The sequence below is a fragment of the Neomonachus schauinslandi genome, chromosome 1, assembly GCF_002201575.2.
Source record: "Neomonachus schauinslandi chromosome 1, ASM220157v2, whole genome shotgun sequence".
Taxonomy (NCBI): Eukaryota; Metazoa; Chordata; class Mammalia; order Carnivora; family Phocidae; genus Neomonachus; species Neomonachus schauinslandi.
This window is the reverse complement of record NC_058403.1, coordinates 118317890-118342281: the sequence shown is the minus strand read 5'-3', so window position 1 is coordinate 118342281 and position 24392 is coordinate 118317890. Positions and strand designations below refer to the sequence as shown.

Below are 24392 nucleotides of genomic sequence, written 5' to 3'. Positions count from 1 at the left end.
GCCATGACTTGGCGCCGCACTTGGCTAGCGCCTGGGCTTTTATGGGGCAAAGAGCAGGAAAGCCAGGACTTGGGTTCGCGCCTGGGCGGCCCGGGTTCGGGGCGGCTAAGGGTGGGGGTGGGGTGGGGGCGGGGGGCGGAGGGCGACTGCAGAGACCCGGGTGGGGCGGGGGCGGGACAGGGGCGGGGCGGGGCGTGCCTGGCTGCGCCCGGGGGGCGGGGCCAGGCGCGCCGCTCTCCCCAGCCTAGGCCGCCGCTGGGCTCCGCCTCGCCGGCTACGCAGGCGGCGGGGCTGCGGCACGGGCCGGGCGGCACCATGGCGGCGGCGGTGCCTGCTGCTGCGGCGGCTTCTTCCGAGGCGCCGGTGGCGTCTGCGACGGCTGAGCCCGGGGCCGGGGACGAGGACAGTCGAGAGGTCCGAGTGCTGCAGAGCCTGCGGGGCAAGATCTGTAAGCGTGGGCCGGGTTGGGGGACCCACCCGGCGGCCGACGGGGGCCGCCGCGGGGCTGAGGGGGCGGCGGGCGCGCGGTGGTGGTGGCGCCGAGCCGTGCTGGGATCGCGGGGCGGAGAGGGGACCTGGGCAGACGGGGCCCGGGGCCCGTGCCAGGCGCGCGGGGAGGGCCGGCACGGGTGAGACTCGAAGGGGGGTGTGTTGGGGGAGGTGTCGCCTCGACGGGGCGGCGTGGGCTGGGGCTGCCCTTGTCCGGAGAGAGTGGAGAGCCGGGAATTTGCGTGGAGGGGGGCGCCCGGAGCAGCGCCTGCCTGAGGGACTCGGCTTTGGGGCGCGGCCTGGACGTGGGGACGCCCCAGCCGGGGGCGGGGGCCGGGGGCGTGAGCCGGGGGCGTGAGGAGTTTCCGGCCGCCCTGGGACGCAGGCCTCCGGGCGGTGCGGGCGCCGGGGAGCGGCCCCGAGGTGGGAGCCGAGCGGTAATTACTGGAGGCGCGGCCCGAGGAGGAGGAGGAGGGCGGGGAAGTGGGGCTGGCCCGAGGGGAGGGGGCTGCCTGCTTCCTGGGCTCACGAGCCTGTTCGAGGTTGAAAAAGGCGCCCTGAGCTGGAGGAAACAGGCCGCCCTGGGACTCTGGTGATCGCCGCTCGGGGTGTTCGCGAGTGAGCGCGCCGGGAGGGGCTCGGGGACCGACACCTGTACTTGCCCCACCTCGCTGCGGCGGGGACTTGGATCGAGAGACAGTGTGACTGACAGGGACTTAAGACAGGATGTAGTGGCTTCCTGTGAGCAGGTCTCAAAACACAGTCATCCAGCCCGCCCTTAACCCACTTAATTCCTTTCCTTCTCATGCATTTAATTGTTACTTTTGTGAGCGAGCCATATTAGTTGACTTAATACAAAATTTTTGCTCAGAAGCTCAGCGTTACAGTAGACCATTTGAATTCAGTCATTTGGACATTTGTTTTTAAAAAGTGACTCTGGGCGTCAGAGTTACAATTTTTTCACAGTAGTTTATTCAGAGGAAACGCCTTTTTTTTTTTGCTATTTGTAAGATATATCAATAAAACGTATTTTTGCTTTTGTAAAAAATCATCCTTATTTTCTTTATTCATTATTCTCAGAATGGAAATGTGCTTCATCTTTCAGGTAAATAACCCTTAGTAAGAGGAGTATTTTTTACTTTGTAAGAAGAAAATCTAATTGCAGTTAAATGGCTAACAATGATCTTTGTTGCACAGGATGTAAAATTTTTCTCTTCCTGAATAGTGATATTATTAATTGAGCTTGGATTCTCCCCCTTTCCTCTTTTCAAGTTGCTCCTCTCTTCAAGTACTGAGATTTTATTAAATCTCAGAGGCAGGCATGTTAAATTTTCTCATCTTTTTGTTCCCAGAAGTAGTCCTAGGCAACTTAAGATCGTGAGTACAGTTCTCAAAACCTGGAAAATGATATCAGAGAAATAGATCTTGTCTATATCTAAGTTCCCAGTATTAAAATTACTTTCTGGGGCGCCTGGGGGGGCTCAGTCGGTTGAGCGTCTGCCTTGGGCTTGGGTCATGATCCCAGTGTCCTTGAATCTAGCCCCACGTCGGGCTCCCTCCTCAGCAGGAAGCCTGCTTCTCCCTCTCCCCCTGCTTGTGTTCCTGCCCTCGCTCTTTCTCTGTCAAATAAATAAAATCTTAAAAAAATAGAATAAAATAAAATTACTTTCTAGGGTATAAAATCTTTTCAGGGGCGCCTGGGTGGCTCAGTCAGTTAAGCGACTGCCTTCGGCTCAGGTCATGATCCTGGAGTCCCAGGATCGAGTCCCGCATCGGGCTCCCTGCTCGGCGGGGAGCCTGCTTCTCCCTCTCCCACTCCCCGTTTGTGTTCCCTCTCTCGCTGTGTCTTTCTCTGTCAAATAAATAAAAAAAAAAAAAAAAAAAAAAAAATTTTTTCAAATTTCAAATTAAGTCTTATATTTAATATTTACATATATCTAATTTAACATTTGGGAAAGCTATAAATGGGCCAGAGTTCCCCACCTTGGTCTAATTTTCCAAATTTTACCACTTTTACATTTTAGTGTCATTTGATGCTAGGCACTGTTCAGTGGAGCCTCACTGATTTATAGAGCTGCAGGTTATACCATGGAACTACACACACACATCTTGGAATTGAGAGTTAGGGTTAGGCTGTTTCCAGAAGGACTTAGCTGCCCTGCACCTTCACCTGCTCCATAGCAAAGATATCACAAAAAGAGATATCACGTGAGTGAAACTCATACCTACAAATACAAAAACACAACTTTGTTTCTGTGCCTTAGAACAACCCCACTACCCAGATTTGGAGATTGATCGTCCAGTTGCTGGGAATGATATTATCACTTCAACCATAGTTGGGGTATCATATTTGTTATTTCAGTCAGTTTCTTGCTTTTGGAATTGCTCGGCTTATAGTTCAGGTCACTTATCTGCTTTTTAGAAAAAATGTACTAGGATACTTATATATGAAGCTTCTCTGCACCTCCCTGTCCATTTCTTTGCCCTTCTTTTTAGCTGGTATAATCCAGAGTTGGTTGACCTTCAAAACCCTGTGAAGAGATGCTGTTTTCTGTTTCCCTGAAACGGACATGTGGGTTTTTACAGGGTGGGGGCTGGAGGGCTGGAGGAGTCATTAGCAGGTGCTGAAGTCACAGAAATGGGATGGTGGTGATTCTGACAATGAAGATACTAAGCAGCTTGAGGGTGTGGGTAACCATGTCAGCTTTCCTTTTCATCATACTGGGAGACCTCAGAGGAAAGCCTGATAGTACCCACTAGACGGGATATGTGCTGGCAGATTTCAGACTGCTGTTTCAGAGTGTCTAATCTGGAGAGTTAGAGCTCCATAGGGCTCAAAGTGAGCCTCAAAGGAATATCTTTTTTCCTAGACCTGGATAGGACCCTTCAACTCCAAATGCTACCAGCAAAAAGTGAGGATAGATTAGATTTACATATCTTTAAAGTTCTAGAGATAATAGTCTACAGCCTTCTTTAGGGGTTTCATTCCAGTATTTGTTAATTTTTCTCATATCCTTCACAAGGTGAAATAACCAGATTGACAGATTGGAAACCCATTTTGTGGTCAGTTTCAATCAATTAACATTAGCAAATCCAGTGTTGCTGATAATATTTTGTCTTCTATCCTGATCCTCAATTCCCTGAGGTCGTTTTAGTGCCCTAGGAAACCATGGCCACAAATAGTCAGCTTCCCTAATATTCAAGAGCCAGGCATGGTTATTGAAGTCCTAGAGTTGTCATATGAACCCTTGATAAAGGAAATTAAAATACTACAGACTCCATCCTTTGGTGTGAACTGCCATGCAGTGAGTGGCAGGTATGCTTAGTACCTGAAGCACTTTTGCATTGCCCCCCCCACCCCCACACCCATACACAAGCTAAAGAGAGGGGTTGGAGCTTTCTTCTTTGTACTTTCCAAGCTTCATGCTGTTATTTTATGTCTTTTTGGTTACCGCTTTTTGTTAAGTTTGCTCTCATCTAAATAAATCAGCTTGTAATCAGAATGTAAGAATGTTGCTGAAAGAGTCCATGCCACCTTGTTCCTGGGTTTACCTGCTCAGGGGAGACCAGAATCTGAGGCTTGGTCTCCTCAGATTGGTAAAGGAGCCAAAACTGAGGATTTGTGTGAATATTGAGATGTGCAGTACAGTGTGAGATCTGTGGGATCATGTGTCCCAGAACTCACTTGGTCTCTTTGGTATCTCTAGACCGAATGATGTAGGGCTCTTTGGCAAAGTAGAATCTGTGGGGACTGGTGAAGTGCTTGAGTTTAGAGGCTTGGTCAGGTTAGTGACCTGGATTTGAATCTTCTCTTAATTTTTTGTACCTCTGTATTCTTTTTTTTTTAAATATTTGATTTATTTATTTTAGAGAGAGAGTGCCCATGTGCAGAAACCAAGAGTCAGATGCTTAACTGAGCCACCCAGGCGTCCCTGTGCCTCTGTATTCCTGTGTGTATAATGGTATAATACAAGTACTTATCTCACAGGATTGATTTGAGAATTAAATAAATCTCCTTCTCCAGTCATTTCTCCCCTTCCCCCCCAAGAGCTCCATCAGACATGGACCATCTTTTGGGAAGGAATAAATAGGAGATAAAAATTAATCTTTATCTGATGTTCTTGTCAACACTTACCGGCATTTTCTGGTGTACAAAGCTGATTAAAATCAGAAGGACTGTGTTCTGTTTCATACATTATTAGTTATTATTCATTTGATTTTACGCAGCTCACTTACCTTTTGAGCTTATCTTACTCATCTTTAAAATGGGAATGATGCTTCATCACTAGCCATTTTGTACATGTTGTTCCCTCTGCCTGGAAGTGTCTTTCTCCTTTCCTCCACCCCATACTTACATCAGGGAACTCCTACACATCCTTCAAAAGTCTGCTGCATGTGATCTCCTGACCAAAGCCACCACCCCCATCCCTGGAGAGAAGGTGTTAGGCCCTTGTACTGCTGGGGAGTTGTAATTCCTTGTCCTTATTCTAGCACATTTTAGAGAAAGTGTTTATCTTCCCCATTAGACTGCAAGCTCTTCCAGGGTAGAATTCTTTTTTTTTTTTTTCCTTTTAACTATCCCATTGTCAGCATAATGCCTGGGACATAATAGCCCTTTAGAAAATGCCCTACTTCTCCCTATGTTATCCTGAGGAGGATTTGAAATACTAGATGTGAAACTGTTTCGTAAATTTTACAGATAAACTAGAAGATGATAGTATTGTTGAAAGAAAACTACATGGGTCTGTGACAGGAAGTTCATCCCTTTCAAAATCACAGTGCCAATTGAGCTTATGTTTGAACTGATGCCAAAGTTGCCTCATTAGGAAAAGGATTAAATTTTTTGAATGCTGTGAGTGCTTATTATTAGGAGATTTGAATATTGTTACCTGGCTGTACTCCATGAATATTGTTACTAATTGGTCCTGAGCCTGGAAAAGAAAAATCTCATAATCATACTTGATACATAAATGTTTTTATTTGTCATGGAAGGTTTCAATTTTTTGGTAGTAAGGTATAAATCAAGACATTTTATTGATCATGCAATAGAATTGAGAGGGAGAGATTAAAAGTTTATTCATGCTAAGAATTTATTATTATCAGATATTTGAAATTATATGAGTTATTTAATAAATTAATAGAGGGAAGATTGCTAAAAGGTTTGTTCATACTAAGAATTCATTATTGTTAAAAATTTGAAATGAGATGATGAGTTATTTAGGATGGAGGAAGAATTCATCTTTCAGATGGATAGAAATGAGAGAAAAGGGTTCTTTGTAAAAGTTCGCAGAGCAGTCTGCTAATCATTTGCTCTGAGGAAGACAGGAGGTGAACCTCAATGAGTTCATAGAGTTGTTGTTTTGTTTTTTTTTTTAACTTAGAATTCTTTGAATAGCTACTAAGAGACTGGAACTAATGTAGCTGAAATAAAACTGTCGTTTTATCCTTTAATCTTAGATGCCAATCCTATTTCCTTTTTAATATGCTTTATGAAATTATTTGACAATAATATCAGATTACATGTTTTATTTACTAATAAAGTTCTCCTCTTTTAAGAGCTGCTAACAGTTTTGTTGTATAATCCTCAAGGTAAATTAAGACATTTCATGTATATTAAGAAATTTTTATGGCTTCTCTTTGGTTTTGTATGTTATTTCAGTCATCAAAAATCAGGAGCTAAAATAATATGCTTGATAACATACCAATGTACATGTAAACATCAGTGAACAATAATTGACAAATTTGTTATTGTGGACTTGATGCTAGGAATATCATTAATGACAGAATGACTTTAGGCAAATTCTTTACCTTTGCAGACTCCCTATTTTTTCACTTGTAAAATGAGAGGTTAGGATGTGGTCTTTAACATCCCTTCTAGCATTAAATTGAACCATTTGCTTTAAGACATTACATCAGATGCTTTTATTTTAAAGCCTAAATTTTTTTTCCTGTGCCTATTTTGTATAAGATGCACTGCTTGAAATATTTTTCCAAGATTTATTAAAGAAGGTTGTTTGAATCTTAAAAAAAATTTTCCTGTGACTATTAATTAATTTATTCAACAGTACATAATATCTGAGTGTCTGCTAAGGCATTAGCTCCTTGGACTGTGAATTGAGCCTAGGCTGTGAATGGGATGAAAAAGCTCTTACTAGTAACCGACCCAGCCACTCAGGTGTCCCTTTTTAAGAACCTTTTAAAGTGGTTAGGATTAGTGATGAAACTGTGCTTATGACCTAGATGGAGATTGAGCCTGCTTGTTTACCTACTTGTGTCATGATGTAACTCAGCTGTTTTAGTTCTGACTGCCTGTCAATGTCACCTGTGAATTTAAAAAAATTCTGCTGCCCAGGCTGTACTCCAGACCTACTGAATCAGAATTTCTGGGGTAATACTTGGACATCTCTGGGTTTGAAACATTCCATAGGGAGTGATAATGGACACTTAGGATGGAGAACCTCTGCTTTTGCCAGTTGAACAGACGAGCCACAAACTACCCAAGTGTTAGCATCCTGCTATGTATGACCATTTATTTTTCTATTTTTATTTATTTATTTACTTATTCATTCATTCATTCATGAGAGAGACAGAGTGTGCATGAGCATTGTGGGGGGAAGGGTGGAGGTAGAGAGAGAGGGAGAGAGAGAACCTTAAGCAGGCTCCACGCCGGGCTCAATCTCAACAACCCTGAGATCATGACCTGGGCTGAAATCAAGAGTCAGACGCTTAACCAACTGAGCCACCCAGGAGCCACTGTGTGTGACCATTGTAGAAAGTGTGGTGTGATCACAGGGAGGTTTTAATTTATTTGATTTTTTTTTAAGATTTATTTATTTGTTTGATTAGGTAATACAAATACCTGGTACAAAACTGAAAAGGTACAAAAGAGTATACATTTAAAAGTAAGTTTTCTTATTTCTTTTGCCTCTAGCCATTCCCTCTCCACAAGCAAGCATTACCAGTTTCTTGTGTATGCTTTACAGAGGTTATTTAAGCATTTACAAACATAAATGTATGAGTATTAATTTCGCTTTCTCACCAACATACAAACTATAGCAAAATATATACATTGTTTGCATCTTGTTTTTTTTTACACTTAGCAATAATAGCATGAAGATCTGTGGTTCCATATGTATGGGGAGCTGCCTCTTTTTTTTTTTTTTTTTAACAGTTGCTCAATACTGCATCATCTGGATATACCACAGTTTATTTAACCAGTCCCCTTTTGATGGACATATAGGTTGTTTGCAGTTTTTGCTATTACAAACTACTGCAATAAATAACCTTGTTGTTATGTCATTTTTGATATGAGCGCATGTGTCTATCCGTAGGATAAATTCCTAGATGTTAAATTGATGAATTGGTATGTGCATTTTTATTTTGGAAAGACAGTGAGTGCCAAATTGCTTTCCACAGAAACTATAGCAATTTTTGCTCCCACTAGCAATGATTGAATGCCTGTTTCTTTACTCACATAGTGTATATTTTAAAACTTCTTAATCTTTACTGGTCTGATGGAAAGGAACATCTGATTTGTAGTTTTAATTTGCACTTCTTCTAAATGAGTTGAGGATCTCTTCATATTTTTAAGAGCCATTTTTATTTCCAGTTTTTGGTGAACTTGTTTGTTTGTCCTTTTTTCCTATTGGATTATCAGTCTTCTTACTGATTTGTGGGAATGCTTTATGCAGTAAGGAAGCTAGCTATTTTTTTAGTGGAAAGATGTTTAAAAATTTAGATGCTTTGGCTGATGCCTGCATTTATTCTTGAGAAGTTGATTGTGAGATCCAGTGAGGACAGTCAGTTTGTTGGTTTGGTCTGCTTATGTAATTTCTGATGTTAGAAGAGAGATGGAAAAAGAACTTTTTGAGGAAAGATAAGTGAGGATTTATAAACAGGAGTTAAGAGACAAATAGATTGTAAGAGGATATTTACAGTAAATCCTATTGACAAAAAGAAAACACTTGTATAACGCTTATTCTGTGTCAGGTATTGTTTTAAAGCCCTTTAGGCATATTAAATTATTTATTTGAGAGAGAGAGTAAGAGTGAGAGAGAGAGCGAGCGAGCACAAGCTGGGGAGAGAGGGAGAAGGTGAGAGAGAAGCAGACTCCCCGCTGAGCAGGGAGCCTGACGTGGGGCTGGGATCATAACCTGAGCTGAAGGCAGATGCTTAACCAACTGAGCCACCCAGGTGCACCAGCACATTAAATAATTTAATCCTCATGGTAACCCTATAACATTTATTATCCACATTTTACAGGTGAAATTGAGGTACAGGATAGCTAAACTAAGTAACTTGATGAAGATCAGATAGCTAGTGAGCGGTGGAGCTGTCATTCAAACTGGGCCAACTGGCTCTAGAGTCCATCCTGTTGCTCCTAACCTATATGTCATACTACCTCTGTACTTGTTAGTGTCCAGAATATATAAAAACTTCATACAGATTTTAAAAAGGAAAAGGGCATTAGAAAAATAAGATATGAGTAGACATTTCACAGAAAGAGATAAAAAAGGCCAGTAAACATAAGAAAATACTGGTAAGATTTAATAAAAATTAATCAGAGGAATGAAATTTTTTTTTTTTTAAAGATCTTATTTATTTTTTAGAGAGCGAGTGAGAGAGAAACAGCATGAGAGGGGAGAGGGTCAGAGGGAGAAGCAGGCTTCCCGCTGAGCCGGGAGCCCAATGTGGGACTCGATCCCAGGACACTGGGATCATGACCTGAGCCGAAGGCAGACGCTTAACCATCTGAGCCACCCAGGCGCCCAGGAATGAAAATTTTTGAAAGCTATCCATTTGTGAAAAAAGAAGAGCTTGTTAATTTCAGTATTTGGTGGGGATTTAGGGAAATAGGTAACTTTTCTCTCTCTTGTTGTGAACTTAAATGGGTAAAGCAATGTTGGAGTGCATTTTGGCAAGATCTGTTAAAAATCTAAATGTATATTCCCTGTGCATTTCTACCCTACAGAAACACTTGGACATTTGCAAAAGAGGCATATATAAAGGTGTTTAATGTGGCCTTATTGGTGAAAGAGACAACTTAAGTGTGCATTGTAGGACAAATGGCTAAATAATATGTTAATATAAATATTCCATAGCAGCTAACAAGGATGAGGTGTGTCCAGAGTATGAAAGGAAAGAACTTAAAGACATATTGTTGAGTTAAAGGAGCAAGTTGTTAGAATGGTATGTGTTTTGTCTTTTCTACGTATATGTGGGAAGACGCACAGAAAGAGGTTTGAAAGGAGCCTGAGTGGTGGACAAAGTGAATTAGCCTTGTTTATAATGGTTTAATTTTCTATAGAGTATGTATGTATTAGCTGTGTTATGAAATATGACTTTATATAAAAGGATTTGATACAATTTTAGTCCAAGCTCTCTTGCTCTACTGTTGAAGACTATTGTATCTACAAAAGTAAGGGTAGCCAAATGTTAGGCTTGGTAACATTTTAAATGACCCTGAAAGTAAAGTCAACTTTTCTGTCAAGTTTTTTGGTAACCTTTTATTTTTATAGAATTTCAACAAAAATTTGTAGAAGCAATATAGTGAAATCCCATATACTTTGCCTGTTTTTACCAATTGTGTTAAAAAAGTTGACTTTTTAAAAAATTCAGTGTTTTGTTTCAGAAGAATGAGGTAAAAAGAATAATTTTGGGGGCGCCTGGGTGGCTCAGTCGTTAAGCGTCTGCCTTCGGCTCGGGTCATGATCCCCGGGGTCCTGGGATCGAGCCCCGCATCGGGCTCCCTGCTCCGCGGGAAGCCTGCTTCTCCCTCTCCCATTTCCCCTGCTTGTATTCCCTCTCTCGCTGTGTCTCTCTCTGTCAAATAAATAAATAAAATATTAAAAAAAAAAAAAAGGAATAATTTTGATCCTTTAAAATCTTACATTTGTGTGAGTGGTGCAGAACCTCTTAGTTTTGAATTTGAACAATTTTATATAAAATTTTCTTATTGATAGGGGAACGTGAACTAAATTTTTTGAATATATTCTTTTCCAGGTACTATGTTAGTATATTTTGCAAATTATTTCATTTAATCCAAATTCCTGAAAAAGATTGTATGCCAACAAAAAGGTTTTTTGCTCAGGGTTTAAAAAGGCAGAGCCAGGTTTTATAAGGTCTGTAAGTTACCGAAGTCGTTGTCTGTTTGTCTACCAATTTGCCTGTCAGATGGTATATTTGAAAGAACTGATGAGTATATTTCTGTTGTCAAGAAGTTGATAATTATCCCTAAATTGGTTATGGTCGAATGTAATGGATATTCAGTAACATTAGAATGTTGGGATGCTATAAAAATTTATCTTTAATACTATTTAGGGGATTTACAAAAAATGTTACTCTTCTGTTTGCCTGACTATGCTCATGTGCTTTTGTTTGTGCTTGTAAATGGTTCTCCTAGAACACATAGCACGCATATACTTGTACATGCACATTTGTAGGTACGACTTATTTATATCTGGGTGCTACTTTTTTTTTTTTTTTTTAAGGGCTAGATCATAATGAGTCCCATTTTGCATTTGGGCCCCCAGGATGCTATTATCAGAAATAGCTACCATGTCCCGTATGTGTCCTATCCATGTAGCCCTCAGTTTTGCCACCATCTGGCTTTTCATTTGCTTGCCATACTGGGTTCTGTTGGTCAGCTTAGGAGACTTGCTAAGCTTCATGTAGCTGTAGGAACCTTTGGCCTATCCTAGGAGAGATTCCTACCATATGTGCTTCAAAGTTTGGTTTGCTACTTGAGAAAGGGGCTGTAGGGAGCTTAGGAATCAGCACACATTCAAAAGTGAAACCTGAAGTGGGCAAGACAAACCACAGGAAGATCCTGCCCGCAACTTGGTGACGTATCTGTATAACCCATGTACGCTTCCTGGCAATACCTTGCGAAACTTGCCTTTTTATGTACAGTAGTTTCCTAACTTCTTGTTCTGGACTAAACTTCAGTGAGAGGTGATTAATATGATAGCAATATAGATAACTGTATGATTTATGATAATTATCATGCATATGACTTGTGTAAAGCAAGAGGCTCCTATTTATATTCTGTAGACTTTTCCACTGAGGAGTTGCGTCTTACCTACTAGGACATTTTTGAGGAGCTGCCCTGGAGTTTATGCTTTAACCTTGATTTTATGCTTTCTCAAGAATTGTACTCTCAGGGGCGCCTGGGTGGCTCAGTCGGTTGAGCGTCCAATTCTTGATTTCGGCTCAGGTCATGATCTCAGGGTCATGGGATCCAGCCCTGCATTGGGCTCCGTGCTCAACAGGGAGTCGTCTTGGGATTCTCTCCCTCTTCCCTTCCACCCCACCTCTCTCTCTGTCTCTAAAATAAATAAAATAAATCTTAAAAAGAAATTGTACTTACATATTGTTGATGTTTTATAGCCCCACAAAATAAGTTCTTTGCTCACTTCATCTAGGGTAACCCTCTAAACTCTGCTGGATTCCTGGAGCCCTTTGCCCACTGAAGTGCTTGTTTAGTGGTATTACCTTGCTTTTAGGCATGTTGATGATTACACAGTGCTTTATTTTTACGATGAATTGGAGTTCAGTGCTAATGAAACTATTATTCCTGATTTCTTTAACCTTCCAGGTTCCATGTTAATATTATAGTGCCTATTGTTAAGCAGAACCAGATTTCTGTTAGGGATTATGCAGTGTGTTGATTTTTTACGATTTATCAGTTGAATGAGATTATAGAATCTCAGGTTATATATTTTAAAGATGATTTATCATTTACTAGGAGTGCGAAAAATTGCTGACAATCTAGTTATCTGATCATGTTAATTTATGTATTGAAAAGCCCTACCCTACTGAGTAGGAGATATTCCAGCAGTCAGTCACCATTGCCTATTGGTATCATTTCTCATCCTGTGCCTGAATAATATCACAAATGTCTAACTTTCCAGTGGTGCTTTCAAGGTGGCAGCTAAGGAGGGAAATAGCAACTTCATAACCTTTTTCTTCTCAGCAGTTTTTAGGCACCTCCCCCACTTTCGTTACCATACACCTAGGGCAATCTAACATACTTTGAAGAGGGTGAATAGGAGACTCTTGGGAAGGTCAGCTGTGATTATGGCAGTTCTTCTCATGTAAGATTTCTTTATCCTGTACAAAGTATTAGATATATAGAAATCAAATGAATTCTAAATTGTAATGTAGCATGTTGAAAGCATAGTTTTCTGCAACTTTTCTGGTAATCACCTAACCTCTCTGAGCCTCAGTTTCCTCTTCTATAGGTTGGGAATGATGATCTTTCTCATCTTTCAAAGGGGTTGTGAAAAGATTGGATGACTTAGTGTACTGCCTGGCATATGGTACTGTTAAGTATGGGCTGTAACATAAGCAGTAAAGTATATTTTCATAGTTTTGTTGATGAACAATTTATTTATGTGCACCTTTTATTGGAGAAATAAAATTGAACTTTATAAGAAAATTTGAAAGACCTTACGACATGTTAACATATAGGATTGTGTTATTATGCATAATTAAATAGCATAACACATTTTAATTTTGTACTAAACTTGTCAACAGTGAGGCTGTATATATTTTTAAGTGTATATTTGATTCATTCTTCTTCACTGTGTTTTTGTTGTGAATATAAATGATAGTTTGCATATTTTTTTCATTTCCCCATCTCAAGTTCTAATCCTCTGTTCAGCTTGCTGTTCCCATCATTAGAACATCATATCCTGAGTCACTCAGGCCAAATTCTGTCTCTGTAGTATTTCTTCCAGTTTTCTTTTCCTCCCATTGCTCTCTCACTACCTTAGTTTAGGCCCTATAACTGTCAGAGTAGTTTTCCTGAAGCATAGATCCAACCACACAGAAACTGTTAGTGACCCTCGTTGCCTACTGAAGAAAGTTAAAACTTTTTAGCTTGGCATTGCAGATTCGCTTGATTCCACCCTTTCTTTACAGTCTTATCTCTTCTTATTCCCCGTTCATCTCCCTTTATGCTTTAGCCAGTTTGTACTATTCACTGCATCCTTGGAGGTGCTCCTCTTATTCCCACCTTCAGAACTTGTTTGCATTGTGCCTTACTCCTGGAATGTTATCCCTCTACCCCCAACTTCTGTATTTTGGAAAAAAAAAATCACTCGGAGGAAGTTATTATGAAGATCGTGAAGTAATGTGTATGAAGGCCCTTAAAAAACATCTGCCATATATAACGTATCTATTAATTTATTCAGTAAATGGTAACAATCATCATGATTCAGCTTTCCTCTCACCCCAAATAATCTTTATTTTAGGATCATCTCCTTCAGGACCCTGGTTTGTAATTTTTCTTAGGGGTTAATCCCACTGGGATCTGTGTTGGTTCTTAACTTTGTATCCTTTGAAATATACTTGAGCTTCAGGGTACCTTAGGATAATTTCAGAAAGGAATAGCTGTCTGTTCCTCTCAGTACTGCTGTGTTCAGAAAGACATTAAAAGTGAAAAGGAAAGACTAGGCTTTGGAATTTGATTTCTGTCAAATCACCTTACTAGCCATGTAACTGAATTTTTTTTGTTTTTGTTGTTTTAGTTTATAAAAGGAAACAGTAATGCTTCTCAAGGTCATTGTACACATTAATTAAGATATTTGAGAAAATATTTAGCACTGTCTTGACTATTTGATAAATATTTGTCTTCTTTTCTCACTTATCCGAGTATTGTCCTCCTCTGGGACACACACAAACACACATACAAACCTACAAGTATAAATGCATGCACACACCACCCCCCAGCATACACATAAGCACATATGTGCAAATTTACATACATGTCTAGAAGCATATACACCAGAATCTCTACCCCCTAGCCTGTTATTTGGAATTCTAGTCCTATGTAAAATTTGTATGGTAGGATCTGCATACTATCTGGTGACCTTTGCATAGCACCATTGATCTTGTATACACAGAGTTGGCCATCTTTTTATTTTTGTTAATCCAAGTTATCTTATCAGTTTTGATTCCCAGTGGTGTTTATCTTCTTGGTTTAAATTGTTTACTTTTTGCCAATGACTGAAAGCACTGTTTTCACTAAAATATTTACTTGTCTCCCTTTTCCTTCAGAAGTGCAGAAGTTACCTTCTCAGTGGAACCTTCTGGCCCGCATCCCCCCCCCCCCCATTTATGTGGTGATTCATTCCTGCCTAACACTTGATTACTGATACATCATCTTATTTATTCTCTGTCCATTTGTGTTCGCTCAATGAGAACACAGTTTTGTCTATTTTTCTCACAGTTCTATCTCTAGCATCTTAGTGTAGGTACTCAGTAAATATTTGAATGTGTGAATTTTGGGATTGGTTTGTTTTCGCTATGATATCTCTGTGTTAACACTGTAAAGATTCTTATATTTAGTCCTTTTGATAACTATGTAGGAGACTTTTTTAACCTTTGGTGCAGTTGACATAGATCAACTTATATCAACTGGAAAAAAGATACATGCAATTTTATAATTTGTGATGTGATATTAGAACTTCCTTCTTGTCCATGCTAAAATTCTACACACATACACACACTCATACTTAACTCAGTAGATATTTCATTATCTATTATAAGCTAAGCATGGTGCTAAGAATTGGTGCCTTCCCTTAAGAAGTTTGTAATTCATTGGAGAAATGTATAGCAGTCTCCTTTGCTGGTTCCTTCTCATCTCTACTAACTCAAAATGGCTGGAGAGCTTTAAGACTGTCTTTAAATCTCTTTTCTTTCTTATCCATATTTACTCTCCCTTTGATCTTATATAGTCTTGTGGTTCTATAAATATTATGTACTTGCTGATGATTCTCAAATTTTACTCCAGCCAATACTTCTTTGTCCTCTTGACATCTGCACTTGGATGTGTAATCGGCATCTCAGACTTAAGATGCCTAATACAAACTCTTGATCTCCCTCTCCCAGCAAGAGGCTCCTCCTTCTGGAAATGGCATCTCTGTTTATCCAGCTGCTTAGGCTGAACTCTTAAGAAGTCTTCCTTAACTCCTTTTTCTATCGTACCCACATCCAGAATATCAAAAATCCTGTTGGCTCCATCTTCAAAAATATGCCCAGTTGACCACTTCTCTCCATGCCAGGATTTTTCCCCTGGTCTAAGTTCTCTCTAATCAAGATCACTACAGTTGAGAGACTATGGACTCTGAGAAATAAACTGAGGGTTTTAGAGGGGAGGGGGGGTGGAGGGATGGGTTAGCCCGATGATGGGTTAGCCCGGTGATGGGTATTAAGGAGGGCACGTATTGAATGGAGCACTGGGTGTTATACTCAAACAGTGACTCATGGAACACTACATCAAAAACTAATGATGTATGGTGACTAACATAACATAATAAAAAAAAAAAAGATCACTACAGTAGTCTTCTATCTACTTTCCTGCTTCCACCCTTTCCCTTCTCCAGTGATTCTTCTAAAATGAAAGTTAGATCATGACATTCTTCTGCTTAAAATCTCTCAACAGAAAAACCCAAGACTTTCCTATTTAACCTGCTTCCTTCCTCACCCCTACCTCATCTCTTACTGTTTCCTACCTCTTCCCACTTTGCTTATTGTTTTACAGCCATACCGACCTCCTTGCTATCCCTTCAGTGTGCCAAACTGTCCTTTCTAGTGCCTTTGCATGTTTTATTCTTTTTGCCTGTTCCTCTCTTTCCCCAGATACCTATCTGCATGGCTCATTCCCTCATTGACATCTTTCAGGTATCTGCTCGAATATCTTAATAGAAAGGCCTTCCTTGATTCCCTGTATAAAATAACATTGCTCTCCTCCTTCTCTTTACGCTTTGGGTCTGGCACCCCCTAACTCTCTTACCCTACTTTGTTTTCTTTCAAGGCAATAAATATTACATACTTACTGAAGAGTTTATGATGTTTGTCTCCCCTGTCTAGATGGTACCAGGGTTCCATGTGGGCAGAGACCTACTTTTATTCATTGTTATATCCCCTGCATTTAAAAAAGTGCCTGGCATGTTGTAGGCACTTAATTTTATTTGTTGAATGAAATGCCACAAGTGCAATACAATATGATCATTGTAGTCAAAGTACATGTAAGATGCAGTAGGAAACAGAGGAAGGAGTGACATGACTACCTAGGAGTTGAGGGAAGAATCTACAAAGATGCCTTTAAGCAGAGCTTTTTGGAGAAAAAAACAGGTGAGAGCATTCCATACAATGAAAATAGCATTGCAGATGTACAGAGGCATGAAAGAACACAGTGTTCAAGGAACCGAAAGTATAGTACTGTTGGAGCATAACTTGTGGGGGTAAAGATTAAATAAGTAGATGAGGCCAAACATGTAGTAGACAGTACCAGACCATGAAGGGTCTTTAGATTTTTATACTGCAAGGTATGTAGTGTGGAATCATTGAAGACTTTTGAGAAAGGGGGATACATGTGTTTACATGTTAAAAAGGTAAGTGGCAACAATGTGAAGGATGGGGATCAAAGCTAAACTCAGCATTTTATTTAACATATATGTGATGTTGCAAGGTACATATGCAGAGGAGCAGTTACTTTCACGTGAATGGGCAAGAGGCTATTTCATTTTGTGGTTGGACAGAACCACTAATGTGTAGTGTGAAAGTTCAGTTCTTGGCATATTTGCAGTATATCTGTGAGGGAGAAGAAATGCCCAGTGGAGGATTAGTTTATCAGTTACAATTTCAACACGAAACGGCGTTGTTACAGTATAAAAGATATTGTGCTTGAAGGCCAGCCTCCTTTCTTCGTAGAGGAACAATTGTTTCGTCAATAATATACCTCCTGATCTTGATTGATTGTTAAAGGAAATAGTGACAGTTATAAGTATAACCAGATCTGTACTATTTGCTGTAGGGCCAATACAGCTACCTTTGTAGGACAAATACCTGCCTTTGCATATTGCAGGACCCTGTCATGCACAGAACTCTTAAAATGAGGGATAAGCTAGAAATATTTCCTTTTTTCATTCAGATGCAAGTAAACCCATTTCCATTATTTCAGTTGCCTTGCTCAAGTATCATATCTTAGCAGTATATTGACCGTCTTGAATACTTTAATCTTACTACTTTAGGGTCAAGATCCGATGTGTAAATTTAAGGATGAGCTGGAGGTACCCAAAATGGGTTACATGGTGTCTATATTGAGAATTTGGCACTCCCAAATTCACGAACGTGTTATTGAGCATATTTTAAAAAACACATCCAAATACTGCAGTAGGAAATGATGAAATGTTTTCAGAGGCAGATACAACAATATAGAGAATTAAGATCCATTTGTCTTCCATTTTCCAAGTCGAAGCATTCGCTTTTTGAGTGTGCTGTGCTATTCAGCTCATTATCTAATGGAACAATAAAGGTAGTTTTCGGTGAGGTATTGCTTTATAACTTCTGAGTCCATGTTTGATCCAGATAGCCACATGTAGCTGAAAGATTTACCAAACTGATGACCAGTAATGTGAAATGGGATTTTCTAATTTGTTAGAAATAAAGGGTAAGAGAACAAACGAGTCAGGATTAGGTTACAGAATCAACTCTAGCTAGTTTAAGCAGAAAGAGATTTAGTGAAAGATTGTTAGGGGCGCCTGGGTGGACCAGTTGGTTAAGCGTCCGAATCTTGATCTCAGCTCAGATCTTGATCTCAGGTTTGTGAGTTCAAGCTCCATGTTGGGCAGCACACTGGGTGTGGAGCCTACTTTTTAAAAAGTTTTTTTTTTTTTTTTTTAAGTGGTTTATAGAATTGTTAGAAATTCTGACTGAAGAAACAGACTCTAGTGTGAACTTTCATGAATGAAATTCTAAAGCCACATTGCAGCTGAGCTACCAAGGGAGTTACTTCCTCTTTTAGGATCAGAAAGGTACCTGCAGGAATTGGGAAGCTGTCAGTTTTAGCTGCTTGTCTGAGAACCTTGCCACCTCTGTTGTGATCAGGAGCCTGCACTGTTAGGAACCAGCCATTAGCAAGCAGCCATCTTCATCAGTAAGCTGTTGTCACTGCTGCTGGCTCTAGAGCCAAGTCACACCTGCCACAGCCTGTATGACAGAATGGATGCCTTATGCCCTTCTTCTTGATACCCAGGAAACCTGTGACTGGACAGAAGGACTTCAGAAAACACGGCTGCACAAAACCTGTATATCTCCGTGACAGCGTTTAATAGTTGCAGCAGCCTCAGTACAACCTCCCTTCTCTTCTGCTCTCCAAATTTCTAGCGAGTGCATCTCATTGGTGGAATTTAAATCATATCCGCAGCCCTAACTGCAAGAAAGACCTGGGAATGTAGTTTTTAGCTTTCTAGTGTCTGCAGTACAGGAGGTCATATACCAAGGGATGTTGAAATGGATGATGACCACTCATCGACCATATCTACCACAGATACAGATCCTGATTCTCCTCAAGGCTAGCCATTATCAAATGGTCTATATAGATAAATTGAGAAAGATTACAAGTAATACTATCAGATAATATTGAGAAACTTTTAAGTATTTGTTTTCAGTATATTTTATTGTTTATAATGACATATTAAAAAAATATCTAAAATTTGTGCTCTACCTATGTGATGAATGTAGTGGTCTGTGGATGCCAGAAGTTTTCTTTACATTTAAAGTGTTGATAGGGGATGAAAAGTCGGAAAGACGGAATAACAAAACTGTTAGAATAGGTTATCTAAACTGAGGAAAGTTTGGTGTTATCAAATACTGAAGCATGGTCAGATAAGGTGGGAACTGACAGCAGTCTTTGATTTGGTGGTACTTAATATTGTTAGCATTTTAGGGGCACCTGGGTGGCTCAGTCAGTTAAGCATCCAACTCTTGGTTTTGCCCCAGGTCATGACCTTGGGGTAGTGGGATCCAGCCCCACCTCAGGCTCCATGCTTAGCGCAGAGTCTGCTTGAGATTCTCTCTCCCTTTGCCCCTCTCCCTGCGTGCATGTACGCATGCTCTCTCTCAAATAAATAAAATACTAAAAAAAATATTAGTGTTCTTGAAGGTTCTAGTAAAGAACTAGAATCAGAGGCCCAATTGCAGGTTCAGGCTGTGAGTAGGAAGAAAAGGAGCAGAGTTTATAGAATAAGTTTTCAAGGAGCAGTAGTTGTATTTCCTTCCTTCCTTCCTTCCTTTAATTAGAGCATAGCGGAGGCCCTATACAAATACCACACACGAGACAAGTACAGCCTTTCAAAATTCCTCACTTTTGTCTCTGTGTAGCTGTGTACTACACAGTACACAGTAGTGTGTACTATTAAGATAATCTCTTTCTGCTTAGAGATATAATGGATGCAGCATTTTTTATTAGTTCTCTAACCATTCATTATTTCACTTTCAATTATTTTTGTATAGAGTGGCAGTTAATTATTCTGATTTATGTTTTTTATAAAGTGCCAGTTAATTACTATAGTTTAAAGTGTTGGTGGCTGACTTAATCAGCATATTTGTATGATTAGTGAACTGGGCATTGATTAGATGAATTCACCTTCAGTGTAGTTTATTAAACATAGCTTAAAAAAAAAAACATAGCTTAGTGACATATTCAATGAGTACAGATTATGATAACTGCTTTTATAGGAAATGTTGAGTGTGTTTCGTATATTACGTAGACCTTACGTTTTTACTTATTCTAAGTAAATATCTGATAACGGCAAGTTCATTGGATTCTGCGCACAAAATAATCCCTGTTATATCCCCCTTAAAAAGGTGGGTGGTAGAATAGGTATACATTTGTACAGTGTGGTTTTCTCACACTGCACTTATGTGAATGAAATGGGAACCTGTTCAAGGGCAGTGATTTAGTGTTCCAAATTCCTTCATTAGATATTAATTCTTAATTTGCTTACATTCTAGGCCCTTTATGGTGACCTAGTTGGATTTTGGGTTTAAAAAAAACACAGATTATACGGAGAGGAGACATCAAAGAAGAAGAAAAGACTTAAAGGAGAAGAAGATTGAGAGTAATGAAAACAGAATCGGTGGACAGTGTTGTGGGATGAGAGCGAGGGAATTGGGTAGAGAGAGCTCAGGAAGATGGATGAGATTTGGATAAGAGAAGGGACATCTAGTCTTTAGGAAGAGGAGAATGGATGGATACAAATTCAAATATATATTAGTTTTTCCTGTTTGGAAACTGATATATTTGTAAAGGTCAACCCATATTAGTCAATTTTTGAGTCATTTGAAAGATTCCTGATGCTGACTTGAGTTGAACATAGTATGTTTATTCTGTTTAGGTGGTAACTTGATATTTTTTTAAATCTCCCAATGACAAACTTAATGAGTATCTTGTGCCTTCCACTGACTTTCTCATTGCAATAAAAAAATGGTTTATTGAGTTTTTCATAGGTCCTTCTTCAGTTTCTGATAGGCTTTGTTAAAATACATTGGTTTAAATGGCCTTTAGTTTTAAACTTGATAAGCAGACAGAGACTCAAGTTTATCTAGCCCAAATTGTCCTCAGGAAAGCTGTGCTTTAGTGATTTGTCTGAAGCCATTTAGCCACTTAGTAATAGAGGTAAAACAGAAACATTAGTTTCATGATTCTTAGGGCAGTGCTATTTCCCTTATGCCAACTGCCTTACTTTCCTAATTGAGTACAGTGGTGTCTGATTTCAGCACACTTCTGTGTGCTTTTTGCTCACGAGCATTTCACAAGAACTTCAAAACTAGACTTACTAGCTTCTTTAATATTCATTCAAGTGTCTACTGTATGACAGTCATGGTTTTAGATTTTGGTGATTAACAAGTTTTCAGACCTCGAGAATGAGAGATGCAGAAAAGAAATACGTAAAAATTTACTAGTTTCGGATAGTTATAAATGCTATCAAGAAAACAGAGAAATAGATTATGGTAGCAGGATTATCTACTTGAGACAGAATAGTCAGGGAAGGTTTCTCTGAGGAAGCGACATTTAAGCTAAGACCTGAATGATAAGCAGAGCCAGCCATGTGAAGTTGTAGGGGTAGAGCATTCCAAATAGAGGCCTTAAGCTTGAATGAACTTGGCATGGTTGATGAATGGAAAGAGGGTGAACACTGAGGAGAGTGGGAGGAAAAGAGGCCGGAGAGAAGACAGTGGAGCAATGTAGACCATGAAAATGGGAATTTAGAAATGGGATTGGATTCTAAGTAAAATGGAATGGTTTTGGAGCAGGGGAGTCACTGCCCTGAAGAATATGTCTAGATGGGGGCGCCTGGGTGGCTCAGTCGTTAAGTGTGTGCCTTCAGCTCAGGTCATGATCCCAGGGTCCTGGGACTGAGCCCCACATTGGGCTCCCTGCTCAGCGGGGAGTCTGCTTCTCCCTCTCCCTCTCCCCCTGCTTGTGTTCCCTCTCTCTCTGTGTCTCTCTCTGTCAAATAAATAAATAAAATCTTAAAAAAAAAAAGAATATGTCTAGATGATCACACTGGTGTAAAGTGGGTTGTAGGGGAATACCAGTGAAGGCAAGGAGAAGTGGTTGGATTTGGGATATATTTTAGAGGTTTGCTGGAATTACCGATGGACTGGATGTGGGGTAGGTTTTGGGAGGAAGATGGTGGTAGACTGGGGGAAGAGCATTGTTTTAGGGGAAGAAATCAGATGGTTTGTCTGGGACTTGATAAATTTGAGATGCCTACTGGATATCCAAGGAGGCAGTTGGATATTCACATCTAGTGTTGAGGAGGAGAGATCAGGCCTGGAAATGGAGACCTAAGAGACATCAGCATTAACACCATACTGAAGGAGTTTGCACAGGGAAAGAAGAGAAGATGGTCCAGAACTAAGCCCTGAAGCATTGCAATATTTAGAGGTGAGGAGGGAAAGAAGTAGGCAGAGGGCCAGGGATATAGGAGGAAAGCCAGGAATATTGTATTTTGGGAGCCAAGAAAAGGGCGATTTAAAGGAGGGATGTTAGTGTTCACTTTTACTAAATAGTGCCGCCAGATCAGGTATGATGAGGACAGAGAAATGGCCATTGGATTTGGCAATATGGAAAGCATTGGTATCCCTCACTAGAACAATTGTCATGTCATCATAGAGTTAGAAGCTGACTGGGGAGAGGGTTGAAGAATGGATGGAAGGTGAGAAATTAAAGACAATGTGACTAGAAGTCACTGCTTTTGAGAAGATTTGCTATGAAAGGGAGTCTAGAAATGGAATACCACAAGGGAGGAGGTGGAGTCAAGGGAGAGTTTTTTTCTTTCTGTGCTTTTTTTTTTAATTGGGAAGTATTAAAAGCTTGTTTATGTGCTGATGGGAGTGATCCACTAGTAAGGAAAATTGATGATGATGCAGGAAAGGGATTAATTGTGGAATTAAGTCCTTGAGGTGGCTGGTGATTCGGCTGGAGAGCACAAGTGGGGGGATTGCCCTTTCTAGAAGCAGGGAAACCATGGTATAATATGACCTCCCACTCCCCTTTACACACAGCTCTTCTCTTCAGTCTCACTGGACCAAGTTGATCACCTGCTTTCTCTAATCACTAGGGCTTTTTTTTGTGCTATGTCTTACATGTTCTTTTGGATTGAAGTCATCCTGTATAAGGTTTAGCATGAAGCAGCTGGTGGTATTTAACACCAATTTCAATTTTTGTGCCAACAGGTGAAGCGAAAAATTTATTGCCATATCTTGGACCCAACAAAATGAGAGACTGTTTCTGCACCATAAATTTGGACCAGGAAGAGGTTTATCGTACCCAAGTTGTTGAAAAGTCTTTAAGGTTTGTTAAAAAAATTGGTAAATTATCTTTCATATGATATATATTGATTAATAAATTTTATACATTTTCCAGACTGTAATCATCAAAAAGACTTTCTTTATCTGAAACTTTTCTTTTACATTCTGGATTTGTTTTTAGAATTACAGAATCTCAGTGTTTGAAGGAGCCTTAATGTTTATTGAGCTGGAGTAATCAACTGTCTTATGCTTGGTTCCTTCTGACAATTATCGTTGACAAGCAGTCATCTGACATTTGCTTAATAATGTTCATTCCAGTGACCAAAGAGTTCATTGCCTCCTAAGCAGCCTATTTGGTCTTAGAACAATTCTGACTCCTAGAAAGTTCTTACATTTAGTCAATTAGTGTCTATCAAAAGGAGAACCTACTATAGGCCAAGAGCTTGCTGGGTGCTATTTATTCAAACATCCAAGAGAGCAAGATAAATGCAGTGCTTGCTTTCATGTGGCTTTTCATTGCCTCAAAATATATCTTCCTTTTAATTGTTGCTAATTCTATCCCTTGGATTTCTGGAGAACACACCTCAATCCATATTTGACATGACATCTTCCAAGTTTTTGAAAACAACTATCATATACCTCAGTTTGTTCTCTAGGCTAAGTTTTGCCTATTCATTTGAACTTTTCTCAGAGTACATCATTGTTTTATTTCTCTTGAGAATAAATTACTTCTTAAAGTTATACAAGTCACTGAACTAAGTAGGGCATTGTAAGGGAATGAATTCTTGGGTAAATTTCTCATCTTTTGAAAGTGTAATAGCACTCAGAGTATCCTAGTATATTCTAATTCATAAAATTGGAGTGTGCCACCTCTGCCCTGTAATAGTGTTTGTGGACATAATTCTAGCACAGAGCTGTGCTGGCAGGATGCGGTCGTGGTCAGAGATAAGAGTCAAAACAAGGGCATGGGGAGTTGTCAGAATGAACGTGTGGTGGGTGAAGTACTGAATGTCATGACGCCTGTAAATTGCGTTTTGGGAATTTATTTTTTGATGCTCTTTTTTTCATAATCTTTTTTCGTTACGCTCCCCCCCTCCTTTTTTTTTTCCTCTGGAGCTTTTCCCTTTGTGTCTTTATTGTCAGTGTTTATAATTTTGAATGTCTGTAGTGTTCTTCATAGGAAAGGCATTGTATAAAGCTGAAAATACTTAGTAGCCCCCCCAAAATTTGAAGTAATACACTTCACATCTTTAGTCATAAATCACCTGTCCCTGTTCTTTTAGAATTCTGTTGTT

At 39.9% G+C, this 24392-nt stretch overlaps 1 protein-coding gene across 3 annotated transcripts in view; it reads left to right on the top strand.

Annotated features, from left to right (window-relative positions):
* The first annotated feature begins 291 nt into the window (after positions 1 to 291).
* Positions 292 to 24392, top strand: part of RASA2 (RAS p21 protein activator 2) — a 124050-nt gene continuing 99949 nt past the window's right edge. For all 3 annotated transcript variants that reach the window (XM_021678866.2, XM_044920356.1, XM_021678865.2), the window contains exons 1-2: positions 292 to 448; positions 23023 to 23140. In XM_021678866.2, the coding sequence (XP_021534541.1) occupies positions 316 to 448; positions 23023 to 23140 (251 nt within the window). In that variant the 5' untranslated portion in view covers positions 292 to 315. The remainder of the gene's footprint in view (positions 449 to 23022; positions 23141 to 24392) is intronic.